This window comes from Lagenorhynchus albirostris, chromosome 18 (genome assembly GCF_949774975.1).
Source record: "Lagenorhynchus albirostris chromosome 18, mLagAlb1.1, whole genome shotgun sequence".
NCBI classification, from domain to species: domain Eukaryota; kingdom Metazoa; phylum Chordata; class Mammalia; order Artiodactyla; family Delphinidae; genus Lagenorhynchus; species Lagenorhynchus albirostris.
In genome coordinates this window covers 17,952,648-17,975,977 of record NC_083112.1, presented here as the reverse complement: position 1 = coordinate 17,975,977, position 23,330 = coordinate 17,952,648, and the positions used below count along the sequence as shown (strand labels likewise).

Genomic DNA, 23,330 nt, shown 5'->3' with positions numbered 1-23,330 from the left:
CTAAGGGTAGGCTATGGAGGCGTAAATAAAGTTGTGCCGCCTACAGCCTCAGCAGTTCCGGTCGTGGCTTCAGCCTCAGAGAAGATGCAGCGGGCCAGCAGAAGCAGGAACCCAGGGGCTGACCTTGCACGTGCTTCCTTCTCGATCTCAGAAAAAAGCCAGCAGCAGTTTGCCTTCATGTGGGGAGGATCCCAGATTACTTTTACTGTGTCATCACAGGTTTACCTGAACTCACAAGCTTACTGTCACAATTTGGTCAGAAGGGATCTGGACTTGACACAGGTCTCAAGTGCAATCATACACTATACTGATGACATTATGACCATGTTGGAAACTGAAGAGCAGGCAAGGAGTGATGTGAATGCCATGGTGACACACATGACCCACTGGGGCTGGTTAATAAATCCCACAGAGGTCCCAGGGCCTCCCCAACAGTAAAATTCTTAGGAATAACCTGCCGAAGGCATGAAGGACATTCCACCAGAGGCTAAACTAAACTGCTGTCGCCGCCCACCCCTAGGACCAAAGAAGCAGCAGCAGTCCAGCATCTGGGTGGTTTACCTGGCATTTGGAGAATACATCTTCCACATCTGGAAACCACGCTAGCTCCCATCTATAAGGTTACCCGAAAGACAGCAGTATCTGAGTGGGGACCTGCGCAAGAGCAGCCCATGTCTGAATTAGCAGAGGGCGGCAGCTCTCCCAGGGCTTACGGGGCTTTACGGCCCCATCAGATATGATTCTGAGGGTATCTGCCACCTGCACTCCGCAAGAGGAGCTTATGGCAAACCCGGGAGCACCTCCCAGCAGTGACCACTGGGATTTTAGACCAGAAAATTCCCAGATGCCGCTGTCTGGTACACACCATTTGAGAGAAAATTAGTAGCCTGGGCATTAATTGAGACTGCCTCAATGATTGAAGGACACAAAATAATCATGAGACCTCAGATGCCCATAACCTCCTGGGTGGTGTCAGAGAAGCCCTCTAATAAGAAAGGCGGTGCCCCGAAGAGTTTCGTAATAAAACGGAAATGGTTTACAGGGCAGTGTGCTGCTGGGGGGATGCAGACAGGCGTGAGCAGGGAACCTCTTTTCATCTAGAACCGACTTTGGAGCTGCCTGAGGAGCTGCTGGAACCCACTGCCTTGTGGACATGCCCTGTGAAGCTCTAACTGAACACCAAAGAGCCGCTTGCTTTACAGACACAGTTCCAAGGTGAATGGACAATATCCCATTTGGAGAGCGCCCACATTAAGACCAGTGGATGGCAAGACTGACTGAAGGAATCAAGAATAAATCAGTGCAGTGGGCTGAACCGCAGGCTGTTTTCCGAGCAGTGATGGAAGAATTAAGCAATGGTAAAAACCCGTATGTTTGGGTCTTTACCAACTCATGGGCTATAGCCAATAGCCTGGCTGTATGGTCAGGTAGATGAGCAATGGAAACTAGACTGTTAAAGGGATGCCCACATGGGGCATGGCCCTATGGAATCACTCTGGGAATTTAAGAGGCACATTAAAGTAGGACACGTTGATGCCCATCACAAGAAGCTGACTGGAACCACCAAGTGGACCATTTGGTGCACTCCCTTGACGCGGCCACCTGGGTCCATGGAATGAATGGGCACGGTGGGGCTGCAGCAATGCAGAGGTGGGTTGAATCTAGACATATTTCTCTTGCACTTTGAGAGGCACAAAATGCCAACAAGAACCATTCTGTCAACAAGAGAGCCAGGGACTGCAGATGGCTATAGGGAAAACTCCCCTCCCCCCCCACAGAGCTAGCAAGGGGATTACACTGGAGCAATGCCAGTAGCCTCAGGGGCTATAAATGGGGTCCTAGCAGGAAGAGATCCTTTACTCTGGACTGAGCCTTGCATACCAGGTAGTAGAGGCAAATACTCAAAATAGTATTAAAGGACTGGAACAGAAAATACTGTACCTTTTTTTTCATTTTGCTCAGACAAATCACTGATCAATGGCATGGGTAAAATAAAGGCATTTTAAAACAGTGTCTCAAAGATTTCTCTCACACCTGCTTCCTTGAGAAGCTACTAGGGATGTGTTTCACCCAAATGAGGGTATAATCCAAGGAGGAAGACACAGGACACAAAAAATAGGGGATCCAGAAAGGACAAAGGATCCAGAAAGGACAAAGGATCCAGAAAGAACAAAGAAGGGACATCCGAGGATGACGGTGAAATGAAGTTTTAGGCCGACGGCTGTGCAACAGCCTAGAGTGACCAGTCCAGGCTAGAGTAGGGGGACAGAACACTCCGGAGATGTACTGATATGCTCAGAGGTGCCCAGAAGCAACACTGTGCTATAGGGACTTCCCTGGTGGCGCAGTGGTTAAGAATCTGCCTGCTAACCCAGGGGACATGGGTTCGAGCCCTGGTCTGGGAAGATCCCACATGCCGTGGAGCAACTAAGCCCTTGCGCCACAACTACTGAGCCTGCGCTCTAGAGCTCGCGCGTCACAACTACTGAAGCCTGCGCGCCTAGAGCCTATGTTCTGCAACTAAGAGAAGCCACCACGATGAGAAGCCCAGGCACTGCAACGAAGAGTAGCCCCCACTCGCTGCAACTAGAGAAACCCCGCACATAGCAGTGAAGACTCAACACAGCCAAAAATAAAATTAAATTAAAAATTAAAAAAAAAAATACTGGTGCTCGCTTCAGCATCACATATACTAAAATTGGAATGATACAGAGAAGATTAGTATATCCCCTGCGCAAGGATGACACGCAAATTTGTGAAGCGTTCCATATTTTTGTAGTGAGGTGGATGGACCTAGAGTCTGTCATACAGAGTGAAGTAAGTCAGAAGAGAAAAACAAATACCGTATGCTAACACATATACGTGGAATTAAAAAAAAAAATGTTACGAAGAACCTAGGGGCAGGACGGGAATAAAGATGCAGACCTACTAGAGAATGGACTCGAGGACACGGGGAGGGGAAAGGGTAAGCCGGGACAAAGTGAGAGAGTGGCATGAACATACATACACTACCAAATGTAAAATAGATAGCTAGTGGGAAGCAGCCGCATAGCAAAGGGAGATCAGCTCGGTGCTCTGTGACCACCTAGAGGGGTGGGATAGGGAGGGTGGGAGGGAGACACAAGACGGAGGATATATGGGGATGTATGTATATGTATAGCTGATTCACTTTGTTATAAAGCAGAAACTAACACACACTGTAAAGCAATTATACTCCAATAAAGATGCTAAAAAAAAAAAATACTGCGCTATAGAAGAGTTCCAGCATACATTTATGAAAAACAGGTAAGCCCAGGAAAACAAACAGTTGTATAAGAAAGGAGGTGGCTCAGCTATAAATAATACTTATCGACTCCTAGTAATGTGAACACTGAATACTGATTTAACCAAAGTGGTGATATCCCTATAGTGACGCAATAAGGTGAGGGAAGGTAGGAGAAAGAGAGCTAAATTCTATCTGCTGTTACAAAAAGTCAAAGGATAATATCTAAAGTAAAAAAACTCAGAAATAGCAGTATAAGCATGTTAATTTAAAAATATGAGAGTAAATACCAGAAAAAAATACCTGAAGGAGTTAAAAAGTAATTCCACCTGAATAGCAGTTTCTAAGAGTAAGGAGGAGTGAGACAGAGTCCTGTTTTCTACTAAAACCCATATACTATTTGATGGTTTAAAGTGTTAAACTGTTTTTAAACTATGTGACTATTTGTAATACCTATAAAATACACACAAATATATGTATCATACATACATTAAACATCCTATACATCATGTATCATATGTATGTTGTATTAAATGTATTATAACAATCAAAACTGAATTAAAAACAAAAAGAAGACTATTCCCACAAGAAAACCAGTTATTTGGGCTTCCCTGGTGACTCAGTGGTTGAGAGTCCACTGCCGATGCAGGAGACGCGGGTTCGTGCCCCGGTCCGGGAAGATCCCACATGCCGCAGAGCGGCTGGGTTCGTGAGCCATGGCCGCTGGGCCTGCGCGTCCGGAGCCTGTGCTCCAAAACGGGAGAGGCCACAGCAGTGAGAGGCCCGCGTACCGCAACAAAAAAAAAAAAAAAAAAAAAAGAAAACCAGTTATTTATATTTGTGTTTTATGTTTATTTATATCTTAATTGTAACATTCAAGATAGTTAAAACTGTAGGATCTGAACTCTGAAAATAATTCCAGAAGAAAAGTTATAGTTGCCCAAGGTCACTACTTTGAAGAAAACCAAGAATCCGAATGCATATGTTTCTGTATGTTTGCTCCAGAAAAAACTGCTTCAGTATTTTATGGTCAGAAATCAATGCCTCATTAAAATTAACATGTGTTAGGAAAACATTAAATCATCAGGTCACAATGGATGACAAGCTGAACCAGTCTGCAAAGAAGCAATGGCTTGAAAGACCCCGTGTGATGCCGGAAGGCATGATGACACAATGCAGAGGCAAGATAATCACCTCATTATACTCCACACCAGTTCCACTCTTACCAGACAATCATGCTCACATCTGGATCTCACAGCCTGAGAAAGATGTGGAGAACTTGGGAGTGGATTCAGATGTAAGTTAAAGGCTGTTAAAAAGCTCAATACCAAGACCCACGGTAACATCCAAGGAGCTGTGATTCCAGGCTAGAGACAGAAAGGCGGAGAAGCAAACGCTCCCACGTGCGCCCTACAGTTTACCCAACAAAAGGCTAGAGAGCAAGAACTAATGTGCCTAAAACATAAAGGGAAGAAGCTGGGTTATATACAACAGATTTTCAGAGAGCTCTGGGTGCCCACAGTACAGATAAATCACCAAGGAAGAATGCAGAGGCCCCTCTGGTGATCCTGGGGAGGCAGAGAGGAAAAGAAGAATCTACCCCACATTCTTTCCATATGGCACCCACACGGATGCCAAGGAAAGAACTGAGATTTCTTGAATTCAAGATTCACACAAGGAAAACCAGTACTAACTGTGTTTTTAAAAATGTACTAAGTGGGCTTCCCTAGTGGCACAGTGGTTAAGAATCCGCCTGCCCATGCATGGGACACGGGTTTGAGCCCTGGTCCGGGAGGATCCCATATGCTGCGGAGCAACTAACCTTGTGCGCCGCAACTACCAAGCCTGCGCTCTAGAGCCTGTGAGCCACAACTATTAAAGCCCGCGCGCGTGCCTAGAGCCCGTGCTCCCCAACAAGAGAAGCCACTGCAATGACAAGCTCATGCACCGCAACGAAGAGTAGACCCCTCTCGCCGTGACTAGAGAAAGCCCACACACAGCAACAAAGATCCAACGCAGCCAAAAAAAAAAAAAAAAAAAGTACCGAGTAAAACCTGGACATTGCCTCGCTACAACAATTCACTGAAAAATTAGGCTGAAGGACCACTTCATCTGCTATAGTTCATCTTCCACAACTTTACATAAGTTGTCGAAAGCCTCAAAAGTTTGCTTAAATTGCAAGTCATCCTATGGCTGTTCCAGAGGGAGCCTGAAGTGTTTAACTTTTACCTGTTTTGTGTACTTCCGCTCAGAAATTAAGACACAAATCATTCAAAATCCAATATCTGATACAAACCCACCGCCCCTTAGCTTAGAATTAACTGCTCGATTTCCAACAGAAGCTGGACTTACTCCCACTTTACCTTCGGTGCTGAGAAGAACATGTGGTCCACTCCCATAACTAAGGCTCTTAATCTTCTTTCCACATAAGGCTTCCAGCTTTTTGGGCACAAGTGTACTCTGGTTATCTCCAGTTCCTAGACAGTTACTGTAGTTCAGTCCAAATACAAAGACCTGGGAAACAAATAGTTCTGTCTGAGTCACTTGGCCTACATTTACACAAAAGGTCCCTTCTCCACTCTGAATATAAGACACACTAAAACTCAGTTTGACAGCTCAGTAGCTAGGAAGAGACTGACATGGTTGTTAAGAAACATTCAGGGCTTCACTGGTGGCGCAGTGGTTAAGAATCCGCCTGCCAATGCAGGGGACACGGGTTCGATCTCTGGTTCGGGAAGATCCCACATGCTACGAAGCAACTAAGCCTGTGCGCCACAACTACTGAACCTGCGCTCTAGAGCCCACGAGCCACAACTACTGAAGCCCATGTGCCACAACTACTGAAGCCTGCACGCCTAGAGCCCGTGCTCGGCAACAAGAGAAGCCACCATGATAAGAAGCCCTCGCACCGCAACGAAGAGTAGCCCCCGCTCGCGGCAAGTAGACAAAGCCCACGCACAGCAACAGAAGACTCAATGCAGCCAATCAATCAATCAATCAATCAATAAAATCTATTAAAAGAAAAAAGAAACATTCAACCTCTGCTGACTAAAGTTTTAGAATATTTGGCTATACTATGAAACTCAAAGAGTAGTAGGGATGAGGGGTATTAAATCAAGAAACTGAAAGAAAAGACAAATTCTATCAAAGACAACCATCTTTTTGGATTTTAGGCTCTCTTTATGCCCCACTTTTTCTCAGTCTTCACATTGCACACTTTAAAGCTCAACCCCAAATAAGCCCTAAAATTAAGCCCTGGGTTTTGAGAGATGCTTACCTCGTCATTGTCAGTAACATACAGTGCTTCGTTGGCTGAGGTGCCGAAGACACAAGCTTTCCGAATAGATGCAATTTCTTGAGGTGAGAGCAGAGTGAAGATTGGCCACTTTCCTACATCCACCATGACTCTGGTTTCAAGTAATTCCTAAAAATAAGCCGACATCTCTGCTGTAACAAACAAACAAAATTCCAAAATAAAAAATTAAATAACCACTAAACTAGAACAAAAAAAGACAATGTTAATACAAGGAAACAAAAGCTAATTTCAGAATAAACCACCTACTTTTGATTAAATGGATCGCTCACTTGCCCCAGCAACGTGTCCAATCCTTCCTCTACCTTCAAACCTGTGCCTTTTCCTGTAACGGGAGGAACAACGTGCTGGAACCAACTGTCTGTCTTGCCCACTTACAAGTCAGTGTTCATCTGTCACATACATGTTTATGTGCAACCCGACAGCAGACAATGGAGAGAAGACATGCCAACTAGATGAAACCAAGGTCTTGTCAGGTATTTTCCCCTCCAGGGTACTGAGATAAAGTTAAAGGTTACAATACTCATTTGTCTAAGGTAGTTAATTCTCAACTAGGAGTGTGTGTGTGTTATAAAAATCAGAATCATTATTTCTACCTCCCTACTCTCCCACTACCACCCACAGGATGCCCTGAAACACCCTCATCCCTTGTATAAATCACTGCCACACTGAGCCACTGTTTAATGATAGAAATGGGACATCCCTCAGATAGCCTGGAGTGGCAAAAACATTAAGAAGCAGTAGCCTAAGATTTACTGGATGAAAACATAAAAGAAAGTATTATGTTCTATTCCGAATTTATATGACCACATATATACATGGACATTTCATTTCACACGGAGAAAAGTTACATGAACAAGGGTAAGAGAATTCACCCTCATCTTGGTGTCAGAGCTGATGACTACAGATTTCATGCAAGTAGCAATTAGCTTAAAGAGCACCCTATAAAATGTAGAGATATGTATAAATTTCCACAAAACTCTAAATTTGAACTGTTTAAGAACTTTTACACAAAGAATCCTGGTCATAGTTCCAATTCTTCGAGAGTTAAAAAGTATTTCTAGAAAGTCCAGGGGGCTGCACAAAGCACAAAACCTATCATGCCAACTGAGTTTCCATTCTGGCTCTCACCTCTGGAAACTGAAAACAGAACCAAGCAGTTGATAAACACAACCAGGGTTTCCTAATGAGCTACATAACTCATAATAACTCAGGAAGTTCCTTCCCGCCCACCCTCTTTTCAGACCTCTAAAATTAGCCAAGCGAGCCAAGGTCTTTCTGGCCTCAGAACCTCCAACAGTACCTATAGAAGAGATCCCTGGGGCTTGGGCTTACTTAGCCAGGGCCTCGGTTTCCACCGCCGAGGGAGGTTTTATCCATCAGCACCAGCTTGGATGACAAGGACCAGATGCTTGCAATACCCCAAGGATCACAGCGCATATTCAATAAGCATTAAACACCATCAGGACAGGCTGGTCCCTATCACTGCATAGCCAGACTCCTGGACTAACATTTGAATGTTCTGAAAAGTGCGCATGAATGTGTATGTATGTGCGTGCATGCGTGTGTGTGTTGGTGGGAAGAGATAAAGGACTTCGGGGAGGGTAAAAACTAATACATAAACATGTTAAAAAATTTTTGTTTCAAATGGTACAAAAGGATAGAGGAAAGTAAGTCTCTCTACCATCCCTCCCCAACCCGCTCCTCAAAGGAAACCACTGAAACAGTTGATTCTAATTCCTTCCACGGTGTAGACTTACATAGCATTATATGTGTGAGTGTGTGGAAGCTTCCCCCGCTGCCACTTAACAGTACATCTTTGAAATCATTCCTATTAGCACATATAAGAATTACTTCATTTCTTTTCAATGGTTCTACAGAGCATTCCATGACATCGATTTAACAGCTTACCTGTTTCTACTGGGAGACATTTAAGTCACTTCCAGTCTGTTGCTAACATGAACAATACTGAAACTACTGTTTGCATACATTATATACATGTCTTTTTAATATATGTTTCTAACATAAATTCCTAAAAATGGAAGTGCAGGGTCCAAGTCTAATAGCTGTTTTACCTTTAATGGCTATTTCAAATTGTCCTCTACTAAAGCAGTACCAATACATAAAAGAACCATCCATGCTGGCAGCCCCTTTCACCTGCATCCTTGCTCACAGTGTATTATCACGGTGTCTCAGTTTTGTTTAAACTTTAATTTCTCTTATAATGAGTGAGGTTGGGATAATTTTTTAAAAATAATCACAGTCATAGCAACAATAACAACTAACACTTCTTGAGTATTATGTGCCAAGCACTGTTCCAAGTACTTTACATTTATTAATTCATTTAATCCTCACTTTATAGACAAGGAAATGGAGGTAAAGAGACTTTAAGAGTTTGCTCAAACTAGTAAGTGGCAGATTCGGGACCTGAAGCCACGCCACCCGGAGCCAGCATGTGTACACTTCACCTCTCGGTCTCATGTGATTAAGAGTCCAGGTGCCATTCTTTTACATAAAGTCCCTATTTCTCCTACTGGACTGCCATTCTTTTCTTTGTTCTTGATTTATAAATGTTCTTTGTATGGTAAGAAGATTGTCTTAAATGCTTTTAGAAGTAATAGAAAAGATGCCCCCCAGGGCTTCCCTGGTGGCACAGTGATTAAGAATCTGCCTGCCAATACAGCGGACATGGGTTCGAGCCCTGGTCTGAGAAGATCCCACATGCTGCAGAGCAACGAAGCCCGTGCACCACAACTACCGAGCCTGCGCTCTAGAGCCCACGAGCCACAACTACTGAAGCCCGTGCGCCTAGAGCCCGTGCTCCCCAACAAGAGAAGCCACTGCAATGAGAAGCCCACACACCACAACGAAGAGTAGCCCCCGCTCTCCACAACTAATGAAAGCCCGCGCGCAGCAATGAAGACCCAATGCAGCCAAAAATAAATTAAAAAAATAAATTTATAAAAAAAAACAACAGAGGGGGAAAACATAAGAAATGAAATAATGTGGATATCTATAAGCAGGTAGATAAATTCCAAGAAAATCCAGATGCCTATTTTCCTAGAATATGAACTGTATCAAAGCCTGTATCAAAGTGTATCAAAATTTAATATTTTATGGTAATATACAATTACATTTTAGATGGGGGGGAATAATTACATTGGCCAAAAATATGATTCACCACCTTTAACATTACAACACAAAAGGATATTACCATTCAAAGTTATACAACTTCCTGACAGCACTATAATCATTCTGAAGTCATTAATCACTTTACAGGCAACTCTGCCCTAAGGGTTTGGTAATCTGCTGAAAAATAATCAAGTTAACTTGCATAATGATGGCTTATTATACAAACTGAGTTTACCCATTGCTAAATTACTTGAAGCATTATTTAACAAGACATTTCTCCAAACACCTGTAACTTGAGAGTCAATATAAAAGCCAAGTCATATATCTTCCATGTCCACACCCTTCATAACATCAGAAAGCATCACCAGTACCCCTGGCCTGGTAGAAAGGACAGAGATTGCTGAGGACTGGGTTTTAGTCCCAGGTTTACTTTTTTCTTTTTTGCGGTACGTGGGCCTCTCACTGTTGTGGCCTCTCCCGTTGCGGAGCACAGGCTCTGGACGCGCAGGCTCAGCGGCCATGGCTCACGGGCCCAGCCGCTCCACAGCACGTGGGATCCTCCCGGATCGGGGCACGAACCCGTGTCCCCTGCATCAGCAGGCGGACTCTCAACCACTGCGCCACCAGGGAAGCCCCCCAGGTTTACTTTTAATCAAAAGTAACCATGATAACCTTCCTGAGCCTGAGTTTCCCAAAAAGCTGTTCTATAAAAATCTACAATTTTATGTTAAACATGTAAGGAAGAAGTTATGTGGATTTATGAATGCATGAGAACAACAAAGGCAGTAACACTGGCCAAGCAACAAATTTACTGCTAGCAACTCAAGAAGTTAGTAGGATTCAGCAGTAATTAACGAAGTGCCTAAAGAAAGATAATCCAATGTTTTCCCTTCCCATGTTACTGTGCATCAAAAGGGAAGATGCTGGGCTTCCCTGGTGGCGCAGTGGTTGAGAGTCCGCCTGCCAATGCAGGGGACACGGGTTCGAGCCCTGGTCTGGGAAGATCCCACATGCCGCGGAGCAACTGGGCCCGTGAGCCACAATTACTGAGCCTGCGCGTCTGGAGCCTGTGCTCTGCAACAAGAGAGGCCGCGATAGTGAGAGGCCCGCGCACCGCGATGAAGAGTGGCCCCCGCTTGCCACAACTAGAGAAAGCCCTCGCACGGAAACGAAGACCCAACACAGCCATAAATAAATAAATAAAGCAAACTGTCAACAAGTAAAAATAAATAAACACTATTATATATATAAAAAAAAGGGAAGATGCTAACAAAAAGCTAAACTATGTGCTTATTCTCAAGTAAAAAACAAAAACAAACCAAAAATCCCACAAAAACCAAAAGTACTCTGTAAGACTGAAGTATGTTATAAAACAATATGTACTGGGACTTCCTGGGTGGCACAGTGTTAAGAATCCGCCTGCCAATGCAGGGGACACAGGTTCAAGCCCTGGTCCGGGAAGATCCCACATGCCGCGGAGCAACTAGGCCCGTGAGCCACAACTACTGAGCCTGTGCTCTAGAGCCCGCGTGCCACAACTACTGAAGCCCGTGCGCCTAGAGCCAGTGCTCCGCAACAAGAGAAGCCACAGCAATGAGAAGCCCGCGCACCACAATGAAGAGTAGTCCCCGTTCGCCGCAACTAGAGAAAGCCTGCGTGCAGCAACGAAGACCCAACGCAGCCAAAAATAAAATTAAATAAATAAATTTATATAAAAAAACAATGTGTACTACGTGAATACAATTTTTTTAAGTATAACGTATAAAGAAAAAGGATATACACACACCAAAATGTACTTCACTGGAGAGATCAGAGGTGATATTTTCTTCTGTTTAAATATATTCCAAATTTCTGTAACATACAATTTGTCATCAAAAATATTTTATTTTATTTAACATCTTTATTGTAGTATAATCGCTTTACAATGGTGTGTTAGTTTCTGCTGCATAACAGAGTGAATCAGCTATACCTATACATATATCCCCATATCTCCTCCCTCTGCGTCTCCCTCCCACCCTCCCTATCCCACCCCTCTAGGTGGTCACAGAGCACGGAGCTGATCTCCCTGTGCTATGCAGCTGCTTCCCACTAGCTACCTATTTTACGTTTGGTAGTTGTATATACGTCCATGCCACTCTCACTTCGTCCCAGCTTACCCTTCCCCCTCCCCGTGTCCTCAAGTCCATTCTCTACATCTGCATCTTTATTCCTGTCCTAAGTATTTTAAATGAAACTAAAGCTTAGTTATTTTAATTATGCTTACCCCCTAAGCTGTTAAAAGTTTTAAGAGGTATTCTTGCTTTCAATTCACAACCTAGGGAGGCAGAATGTTTCAGGCAAATCTGTAAAATGAGTTTTTAATATAAACTTAAATGTAGAAGGTGTGAATGTAAAAGGGTACAGCCAACGTGGAAAACATTATGGAAGCTCCTCAAAAAATTAAACATAGAATTACCATTTGATCTAGCAACTCCACTCCTAGCGTAAAGATTTTAAAGCAGGGACTCCAGACAGTTGTACACCAATGTTCAAAGCAACGTTATTCACAACAGCCAGAAGATGGAAAACCCAAATATCTATCAACAGATAAATGGATAAACAAAATGTGGTATCTACCTACAACGGAATGTTATTCAGCCTTGAAATGAAATACTGACAAACAGTACAATAGGAATGAACCTTCAAGACATTATGCTAAGTGAAATACGCCAGACAAAAAGAATAAATACTGCATGAGTCCACTTACACAAGGTACCTAGAGTAGTTAAATTCACGGAGACAGAGTAGAATGAGGTTGCCAGGGCCTAGGTGGTATGGGTTTGGGGAGTTATTATTTAATAGATACAGAATTTCAGTCAGGATGATGAGAAAGTTCTGGAGACTGAGAATGATGACACTGGCATAACTTAATGTCATTAAACTGTATACTCAGAAACGGTTAAAATGATAAATTTAATGTTATGTATATTTTACCACAACTTTTAAAAATCAAATAATGATCCCATGGGCTTTTATCAAGCCTGTATTAATAAACTCAAAGATGCATTTTTAAAAATTAAATGTAGAAGTTTCAGACCTAAAAAATAATTCTGGGAAAGTATAATCCTAATTCTGTCTTGGGAAGGCAAGCTCAGATTAGGGAAATTCTGAATGGAACATTTCTAAAAGAAATATCACCTTCTTAGAACTTTCCAGAACTTACAACAATTCAAACTAGACCAAACGAACTGCCTCGATGAACAGGTCCTTCCAGGGCTTGATTGATAATCATAAAAATGAGTTGTAATTAGCATGTCAGTTATGTTAAGTAGTTAACTTGTGAAGTTCAATGAGATAGTGACTTTTTTGCATTATTTTTATTCATTATTTTATTTAGGAAATACTTTCTCATAAATAGCACTGACATGTGCAGACTGAATTATCACTCATGCATTAACAGGTGAATCAATGATTTTTTTGCTCTATGGAGATAAAGCAAGGACAGAAGAACAGAAAAGAAAACATGGAAGCAGAGATTGGAAAAGAGTTTAATGCTCTCAAAGGATAATATGCCAACCCACTTGGATCTCCATATTTTCTTTGGCACTTGAAAATACATCCTGTGTTCCCACAGACTGACTCTGTGTCCATTAGTACTACAGATCTATAGCCCATTCCCTGGGATGGCTTTTCCTAGCGACTGGCACTGTCCCTCAGAGAGCTGGTGGCATGGGGAAGAAAAGGTTATTTCATTTTACACTCTGAAAGCAAATTCAATCAAGAGGACAAACACAGACCTTCCAACTTTAGAAATCTGCATCTAGAACTGGAAGACTGAAGGACCAATGTAGCAGCCAATCTTTTGAACCCTCTAAGAGCACATTTGTTTTCCCTTCCCCTAAGAACCAAGTGTTAAGAGAGGGTGCGGGGAAGGCTTTGTTTTACTGATCCAGCAAAAATATATTTGAATATGTCTAGAGAGTTTAAAAAACAACATGAAATAAAGAAAATAATATAGGAAAACTTTGTTTTTGATGAAATAATGGTCTCAATACTAAACAATACCAGAAATTTAGGGTTGCCTCGTAAGCCAGCACGTGGCTTCACAGAGACCTCGATGCCCAAATTCTAACCAGGTGTATTTGGCGCAAAGGAGACTGATGTTACTGATGAGACTTTACACCTCCCAACCCATGTTCTGCTGACCTAAGAGCTTGCTAAGGAAAAGAGGTCAAAACAGAGTGAGCAACCCAGAACTGGTTAGCCCCGAGATTCTGACTGCTTTTCTGGTGTCATCCTTCGGGCATGAAGTGAACTTGTATCATTCTTTATCTTGGAAGCTGATATCCTCACAGGAAACAGGAAGGACTCTGAATGTTGGGACAATTCATTGAAAATGGCCTGTACGTTCCTCAGCATACAAGCCATAGCCAGGTTTAGACTATTTGAAACAGCAATGTCAAATACGAAAAATGATTTTTTAATTGCAAAAACACTTTAATTAAAGCACTTACACATAAACTGAAGATTCCTAATAGAGGTTTCTCTATTTTCATAAACTGGATGGGTAATGATTTTACTTATCAGTTTAGTTGCTAACCCGCCTTACAACAGGAATTTATAGTTAATGAGCTACTGATAAAGTCTAAGATGCCTTGCCAAAAAAAACCTCTGCCGTTATGATAATGTGAACAAAATGATAGGATACGTTAATTCTTCTGACAATGACCCCATATACAATAATGCTGGGGGAAATCATAAAGCAATACAATCATGGCCCCTGCCTCTGAGGAACTTCAGGACTAACAGAAAGTCAATCCAAGTAAGTGGAAACCTAGAATGCAAATGCAAGTGAAACAACTAAGCAAGCAATGAGATGCAACATGCAAACATAGAGCCCACGTGATACATGCAAATGAAAAAAAATATGTGCACAACAATTACTATATAAAAATTATGTCTCCCAGAAAACTGTTACATGAAATCCCAGAACTCAAATTCTCAGTATTGTAAGCATATGACAAAATGTAAGCATTTCCTCAGTGAAGATCATCCGGGTTTCCTGCAGGAACAAGTGCTTTTTCATAGCCTTCTTCCTTTTTCACCAACAGAAGTTCCCATTTGAAGACAAAAGATTTAAGGGTGTGGCCATCTTTCCCTATTTTTGAGTACATTATGTTTCAATTCTAAGAAAACTTTCAAACAGAGGAAACAGGAATAGGGTTTGGGGTAAACTTCTGGGGCACAACTTTACAACTCATTATGTCATATATCCACGCTACAGCAAAAGCAATTCAAAAAACCTCTCAAGTTACAGAAGAGCCACATGTTACTCACAGCATTTTCTTCCATACTTATTCTGATGAGCTTTTTGAGACTGAGCAGATGCTACAATTCTGATTTGGACACCAAATGTATTTCCCAGGTCCAGACAAGCCTCTGAAAGAATCGGCCTAAAAGTCTTTTAAATAAAAATACACTTTAAAAAAAAATTTTTAAAAATACACTTTAAAACTATTTCACCTATTCTCTAGTATAACTACATCAAAGGAGCAAAGTTTCAGAGATTTGCTGAGACACTGATGCTGTTACAGGTAGAACAGCTGTCATCCACTTCTCTTTTCTGCAATATTACTGTACTGCAAGAATGAAAACGAAAGAATGTCCTGAATACTTGACATATTCCACAAAGACTAAGGGACTCTAAGAATGTAGCATTCTCCAGAGGAGTTTCTGCTGTCCTTCATAAAGATGCAGCTGTACAGGTGACAAGGTAACCCTCCTAGCTTCATTTAAAGACCACATGCGGGGCTTCCCTGGTGGCACAGTGGTTCAGAGTCCACCGGCCGATGCAGGGGACACGGGTTCGTGCCCCGGTCTGGGAAGATCCCACATGCCGTGGAGCGGCTGGGCCCACGAGCCATGGCCGCTGAGCCTGCGCGTCGAGAGCCTGTGCTCCGCAACGGGAGAGGCCACAACAGTGAGAGGCCCGCGTACCGGAAAATAAAATAAAGACCACATGTTGCTGTCTTAGAATTTCTTAACACTCACTGTGATTCCCCTTTGCCTCATCAGTTTCCTTCAAATTCATCACTCATTTAAGAAGACTACTGTCACCTTCCAACCACCAACAGGTTACTTAACTCGAAGCACAATTTGCAACAATGGCCTCAGGAAGCAATTCTTAAGCCCCATCATCCAAGAGCTGCTTTCATTTCATTGCACAGAAGCTTTAGGCAATTCTAGGAAGTCGGGAATCTGACCGCTCATTGTTAAGTGACAAAAAAATTTTACTGAAGCCAAGTGTTCGGGTTAGCAAAGCAAATAACCCAAGTGGCAAAAGCATTAGCAACAAAAAAGAACAACATTCAGGGTTGTGAAGCTGACTATGTTGCTTTTACAAAACACTTTTTTTTCAAAAGGAAACCAGAAAAAAAAAAACCTCCATGATTACAAATAATTTTCTTCTATGGTTTTGTGGGGTTTTTTTGCACCAAACATACAGACTTTGCAAAATAGACTACATAAAAATAGATGGGTCAACAATTAAAGAAATGGATAGAACACAATAATAGTTCATTTTATTTTCCTAATAAGTCCAAGGCTGGAATGGAGGGGCCCAAGTTCAAACCTATTTATGGTATCATGAACCTCTCCTACGGGGACATCTTTGAAGTGATTTCATCTACTAGTCTCTGCTGCATGAAAATTATCAACTGTGCCCTGTAATGGCCTAAAGCCAAACTAAAATTCCAGCAATAGACAGGCAGAACCACACTATATTCACTCCGTAAATGTTTACTGAAAGTCCTCTAGGTAAACATGACACACAGCCAACATCACCCTCTCACCCCCAGCAGAACTTCCATGTGATCGGGGGGTCTAGGCACATAAACAGATGCTCACCACAGTGTGGCCATGCTCTGACCGGGAGGTTTGGATGCTACTGAATCACCCGAATCAGGAAGTGTCAAGTACCTGAAGAGAAGGCAAGCACCTGGAACAGTGAACATACATGCCAGGTAAAAGTCTGGTGGAGGAACTGAAAGAAATTCAGCACAGTTGTAGCCAAAAAACTTAAGACTATCCAAAGAGCAACACATAACCACTGAAGGATCTTAAACAGGGAAGTGGCGTGATCAGGTATGTATGTCTGTGAAAGATACTTTGGCAGAATGTACAGACTAGATAGGGGTGATGGGGGAGACATACTCAGAGCCTAAGGCGGCTGCAGGAACCAGGAAAGAAAGAATGGAAGCCTATGCCAGGGAAACGCAAGTGGGGAAAACAGGTAGACTCAAAAGCATTCTGTACCTGACTGAATGGGAGGAGGGAGCGGGATAAGGAAAAAGGCAGAGCCAAGGCTTACACTCAGATGCTCAGCTTAGGCAGTGAGCGATCTGTAATGCCACTTACTATGGTAGAGAGAACACAGCTAGTTTCAGGAGGAGATGAGGAATTCTACCCTGGACATTTTACCTTTAGCTACCTGTGGGATATCAAAGTAGGCATGTCCAGGGCTTCCCTGGTGGTGCAGTGGTTGAGAGTCCGCCTGCCGATGTAGGGGACACGGGTTCGTGTCCCGGTCCCGGAAGATCCCACATGCCGCGGAGCGGCTGGGCCCGTGAGCCATGGTCGCTGAGCCTGCGCGTCCGGAGCCTGTGCTCCGCAGCAGGAGAGGCCACAACAGTGACAGGCCCGCGTACAGCAAAAAAAAAAAAAAAGTAGGTATGTCCAATAGATATTTAAAAATCTGAAGATCAAGAATGATCTGTATAGATATATACATATATGTATAACCACTTTGCTGTACACCTGAAACTAACACAATATTTGTAAAGCAACTATACGTCAATAAAAAGAATAATTTTAAAAAGAAAGAGATCTGGATTGGAGATTTGGCAATTTGGCATGAGATCACTCAGGAAAAAGTGTGTAGAGTAAGAAGAGAAGATGACCTTGGACAGAACTCAAAGGAACTCTGACAGCAAAGGGACAAAGGGTGCTCCATAACAGAGACAGAAGGAACAGGCAGAGTAGGAAGATACAGGAGAACAGTGACACAGAAGCCCAGGGGCGTGAGCATCACACAGAGGAGGCAGTGTCAGTGTCGGACGCTGCTGAGAGGCCAAACAAGGTAAGGACGGAGAAAGGTCCACAGGATTTAACAAAAATTGTTGCTGACCTTAAGAAGAGTTTCAGTGAGGCTGTGGATGGACAAGGCCAGGCTGCGGCAAGTTGAGAGCGTGCGAAAGGTGAAGAGGAGGAAACAGTGAATGGAAAGAACTTGTTCAAGAAATTTGACTGTGAAGAGGGGCCTCCCTGGGGGCACAGTGGTTGGGAGTCCGCCTGCCAATGCAGGGGACACAGGTTTGAGCCCTGGTCCGGGAAGATGCCACATGCCACGGAGCAACTAAGCCCGTGCGCCACAACTACTGAGCCTGCGCTCTAGAACCCACGAGCCACAGCTACTGAGCCCACGAGCCACAACTACTGAGCCCGCATGCCACTACTACTGAGCCTACGTGCCTACGGCCCGTGCCCCGCAGCGGAAGAGACCACCGCAATGAGAAGCCCATGCACCGCGGCGGGGAATGGCCCCTGCTAGCCGCAACTGGAGGGGGCCAGCGCACAGCAGCGGGGACCCAACGCAGCCAAAAATAAATAAATTTATTTAAAAAAAGAAAAAGAAATTTGACTATGAGGGAAAGAGGAGAACGAGGGTAGTAACTGTAAAATGGGCTGGAGCTGAAGGACATATTTTGGATGATCTTTTTATTCCAAACATGTTAGAGACCTGAAAATGTTTAAATGTTATTGGGAAGGAGTCAGCAGAAAGACAGAGGAGAGGACATAACTAAATGAGGTTTCTGAGAAAGACTAGGGAATGGGATCTGAAGCAGAGGTGCACATAAGCTATAGAAAGCTGGGGTATCTTCCACACAACACAAGAGAAAGACAGATACGATGAAAGGGAGTTTAAAGGTTGGGGAACCAGAGGTTGGAGGTAATTTCTTTCTTTAGCATTCTCTCTGCTATTGAGACTCTGCTAAAAGAGGCTGCATTTTTCAGTTCCACCAGCAATTTATGAAGTCTCCAATTTCTCCATATCCTCACCTAATTATTGTCTGTCTTTATCGTTATAATCATCCTAGTGGGTGTGAGGTGGTAGGTCATTGTGGGTTTGATTTGCATTTGAGGGCATTCTCTCCTGAGGTCACCAATTCTCCCAGTGAAGGAAGATGGAAGGCTTACTGTTGAGAACAAGAGGGGAGGTAGCAACAGAAAATGGGGTGAAGCAATAAAAACAAGGGTCTCAAGTCTGAAGCAGCCACCAGGGAGGATGGGAAAGAGCACTGACCAGGGAAACCTAAAAAGATGCTAAGACAGAGCCCGGGGGGAGTTGGAGACCATAAGTCTATAAAGGCATCCATTTGATCTCCTGTGAGCTTTTCTTCTCCAAGAAAAGAGGTTTTTTTGGTTTTCTGGGTTTTTTTTACACCGAACTAACCAGATTTGGAATGGAAAGTTGCTCAGAGACCTTTTTCATTTAAAGGCAGGAAGAAGTGCCCCTGAAAAATCCATCAGTTATTTTTTAAAGTCCTGCAACATATCCATTAGAAATGACAGTCTACATAAGATTCACTCTCCTTGACCCTTGAGAGCAAAGCACCTCTCAAGACATGTGTTCACTGCAGATCTTACATCTGTACTGTCAAGACTTATGACTACAAGCATGGTGCTAAATTGAGCAAATGGCAAACTGCAAGGAACACCACACATCTGTCATCTCAACAATTGGCAATTCCTTTAAAATATGTCAGATACTCCTATCACCAAGTGTTAAGACTGATAGTAACAGTCATATATACAAATAATAACCAACTACACAAAAGAAAATGACTTTTGACTTAACCAGTTACCTTGTAGTCGACATAGCCAGTCTTCAGTTTAATCAATTCAGTAAGTACATCCCTATGTTAATATGAAATAAAGATTTAATTCATTTAGAGATTTATCTTTAAAGCATGCCACTGCATATGCTGGCCACAATTTTGTGCTCAGGGATCCCATCTTGGAACTGACTTACATGTGAACCACATTTATACCCAGGGTTTGTTACCGTTTGCTGAGTAATATGGCATTCCTGAAACTCAGTGGCTTAAAACAACGGCAATTTGCTATTTCTCTCAATTCTGTGTTTTGATTGGGCTCAGCTGGGGTCACAGGCACTGGGAACTTGACTAACTAGGGCTGAAACAGGCCTTGCTCGCATATCTCTCTCAGGTGGACTCTCTTTCTCCACCTAGTCTAGCCCAAGCCTCTGTACATGCTGTTGGCCTCCAAGAGGGTAAATGCTGGAGCTGCCAGGCCTCTTAAGGACTAGGTCCAGAACTGGCCCACATCACTTCCACCACATTCTACTGGTCAAAGTCAGTCACAAGGCCAGCCTAGATTCAGAGGGAGCAGAAACAGACATGCGGCATCTCTTGATGGGAGGACAAGCAGTAGTGGAGGGATGGGAGGAATTGCTGGCAGTCATCTTTGGAAAACACCTCTACCACAGCTGTAAGCAGTATTACTGAATGTTTTACACAATACCACTTGAGTTCAGGATTGAAGCACTAGAGAGGGGATAGACTTTGTCTATTTCCCAAACTAGAACTTTTTCTTAAGCATGAAAAAGAATACCTGGGCAAAATATTCTTTTTCCCCCATGGAATGCTAAGCTTAGAAAAGCCATGGAATCTTTTCTGGGGTTGTGGAATAAATAGAGACCATCCTTCAGGAACGGTCTGAGTATAATCTTCCCCAGATGAGACTCATCATTTTCTGAAGTCATTTCACACTTTACAATATATTATGTATGCATGAGTATGATATCATTTTTTAAAGTATATCTAATACTAGAAAACATAGAGGTCTCCCCAACTATTTGAATTCTTGCTATCCAAACTCTATCTAAACTCAAGAAGCAAATAGATTTGGATAAATTCTTCAATACTCAAACTTTTGTAACTGGCTCTCCTAGGCTCAGGAATGAACTAGATTTGGATATCACAGTATCTCTTACAATCTGGAATCTCACTATCTGAACACAGCAACCCAGTAAATCTGTCTCATAAAAAGGACTTACACCCCAGGGCTTCCCTGGTGGCGCAGTGGTTAAGAATACGCCTGCCAATGCAGGAGACACAGGTTCGAGCCCTGGTCCAGGAAGATCCCACAAGCCGCGGAGCAACTATGTCTGTACGCCACAACTACTGAGCCTGGGCTCTAGAGCCCGTGCTCTGCAACAAGAGAAGCCACCGCAATGAGAAGCCACCGCCCGCGCACCGCAACAAATAGTAGCCCCCGCTCACCGCAACTAGAGAAAGCCCGCGCACAGCAACAAAGACCCAACACAGACAAAAATAAATTAATTAATTTAAAAAAAGGGCTTACACCCCAAAATATTAACTTGTTATCTTTAGATGATATAAATTACATGTAATGTACATTCTTCTTTATGCTTCTGCTTGGATTCTAGATTCCTTTAGCGTCCAAACCTTGTTTCCCATGCCTGTCTTACTCTTTAATGTAGTACACACAGAAGAAACAGCATAATAATAATAATAAAGGTCTTAAAAATTAAATAAATTCAAAAAAATTTTTAAAAATAAAGAGCGATGCTTTCTCCAAAATAATAATAATAATAATAAAGGTCTTTGACTTCCCTTCAGTTTCATCTTCCCCACTCTTTCAGATAAAGGAGGACACTGTCTCAGACTCCTCAGCTTGAACTGCTGATTACTAAGATGTAGCCAAGCTCTTGTTGGAACAGAGGCAACGCTTTAAAAATTTTAAAAGAACTTTTTTAAAGCTACAAACTTAATTGCATTGGTTTTTATGGCTATTTGATTTCCGAAGTTCTCAGAACTTGATCATTTGGATCACACATAAAAGCCACCGCGGAAGAAATCTCTTTAGAGATTAATATCCCCTCTTCAAGAGAAATGCTGGAGGGTAGGAAAAAAGGACCTGTCTAGAAGTATTAATAAATGGACTGGTATTTTCACAATGGATTAAAAGAGACCCATTCCACAGATCAACTGCTATATTAATAGAATCTAAATATACAGTTACATATTCAACCCTGAAAGCAGTTTAAAAAGGTGAAATTCACCAGCGCCCACTTCAAATGGATACTTTCTAAAATCTAAAGCACACTATAAACTGTTGTCAGGGTTAAATCATTTTTCCATTACTTTCAGCATTATATACCTTGGTATTTTCATGTTACTAGCTCACAACGCACACCAGCTTCAGCAACTCATAGTATTTGCCTCCAAGGGCTATAATCTTCCCCCAAAAAGAAAAGGCCAAAGACAAATAAGACTATGAATCTGGGGGGGGGGGGGTTAAGTGTTATAATATTGCTTTATAAAATTGTAATCCCCAGGTGCAGACTTCTGCAGCAGATGACTTCGGAGAGTCTCACATACAAATAAATATAAACAAAAAGCTTACTTACGAGAGCAGACCAGAGCGTGCCTAGATGTTCATCTCAAATATAATAGAGTAGGTAGTCTACCCGAGGCAGGACAAGAAATGTCTTTTCATTCGGTTCATCGCACTCCTGGATAAAAGTCCCTATTAAGTGAAACCCCTTGGTGGACTCCGTGGTGTGGGGGAAAGGGAAACAGCGTAGAGTATAGTTTGTGACATTCGGAGGCGAGGAAGAGATGCTAAGGGCCGAGGGAGGACCGGGAGAGTCGGAGGGGAGGTCTCCTCTCACGCAAACAGCGTCGAGAGCAGAGACAGACTTCAGCTACGAGCAAAACCGCGTCCCTGAAGCTCAAAAAAGAGAGGGAGTAGGGAAAACTTTCCCGACCTTCTCCCAACCCTGTCCCCCCTCCTCCTCGGAAGAAACGCTAGCAAAGGCGCTAACGGTGCGTAGCCGGCCGCCCCATCACCCGCCCGGATGCAGCGCCCAGCGGACGGGGGGCCGGGGGGGCCGGGGGACCCGGGCCGGAGGACGGGAGGGAGGGCGCAGGAGTAACAGGGCGCGCCGGCCAGGCCCGCGGGGAAGGGGGAGCAAGGAGAAGGCAGGGGCGAAAGGGGCCTCCGCGAGCTCGGGCCCGCGCCCCCCCTTCCCCACGGCTACCTGGGAGACCAGCCGCGGCCGCGCGCCGTCCATGTAGGCCCAGCAGCCGGGAGCGCCGGGAGGACCTCACAAGCGTTGCGGGACCCAGCGAGTGGCGGGCTTAAAGGCGGAGCTGGCGAGTGGGCCGGGGGCCGGGCTGCCGGGTCACGTGGGCCGGGCCGCCTCACGTGATACCGCCTCCCAGCTGGCTCGGCCAGCCCCGGGCAAATCCGCTCGCCGGGCAGGCTGGGATCCTGTAGTCTCTCGGCCCTGGGCCGGCGGGCACGGGACTCCTCAAGAAGCCGATTGGCCGTCCGAATCCGCCCCCAGGCTCTGCGGAGAGTCGCGTTCGCGCTCGGTGGCTGCCGAGACTTCAAAGGCTTTTGTCTCTCTGGGAACCAGGGACGCGCGAGGGGCGGGCTCCTGCCGCCCTCCCTGGATGATTGATTGGCCGTGGGGAGGGCCGTCCAGCCACCGCAAAGGGACCTAGGACGGACATGCAATTGGAAACTCCTCTC

The 23,330-nt window shown here is 43.8% G+C and overlaps 1 protein-coding gene and 1 non-coding gene across 11 annotated transcripts in view; one reads left to right on the top strand and one right to left on the bottom strand.

The window, feature by feature from the left end:
* The window catches only part of RCBTB1 (RCC1 and BTB domain containing protein 1), a 110,352-nt gene extending 87,409 nt beyond the window's left edge, over positions 1 to 22,943 (bottom strand). For 2 of the 10 annotated variants that reach the window (XM_060129580.1, XM_060129579.1), the window contains exons 1-3: positions 22,834 to 22,913; positions 6,540 to 6,686; positions 5,626 to 5,776 (exon numbers count right to left, since the gene is read on the bottom strand). In XM_060129580.1, coding sequence (XP_059985563.1) covers positions 5,626 to 5,776; positions 6,540 to 6,686; positions 22,834 to 22,866 — 331 coding nt within the window. In that variant the 5' untranslated portion in view covers positions 22,867 to 22,913. Of the gene's footprint in view, positions 1 to 5,625; positions 5,777 to 6,539; positions 6,710 to 6,824; positions 6,901 to 22,200; positions 22,320 to 22,833 lie in introns of those variants that run through there. The other 8 variants (XM_060129583.1, XM_060129581.1, XM_060129584.1 and 5 more) reach the window with 8 other exon arrangements.
* LOC132509052 (U6 spliceosomal RNA) lies at positions 2,669 to 2,775 on the top strand. The gene has a single exon (XR_009536873.1). It is a non-coding gene; the product is annotated as a U6 spliceosomal RNA (small nuclear RNA).
* Positions 22,944 to 23,330: the final 387 nt, after the last annotated feature.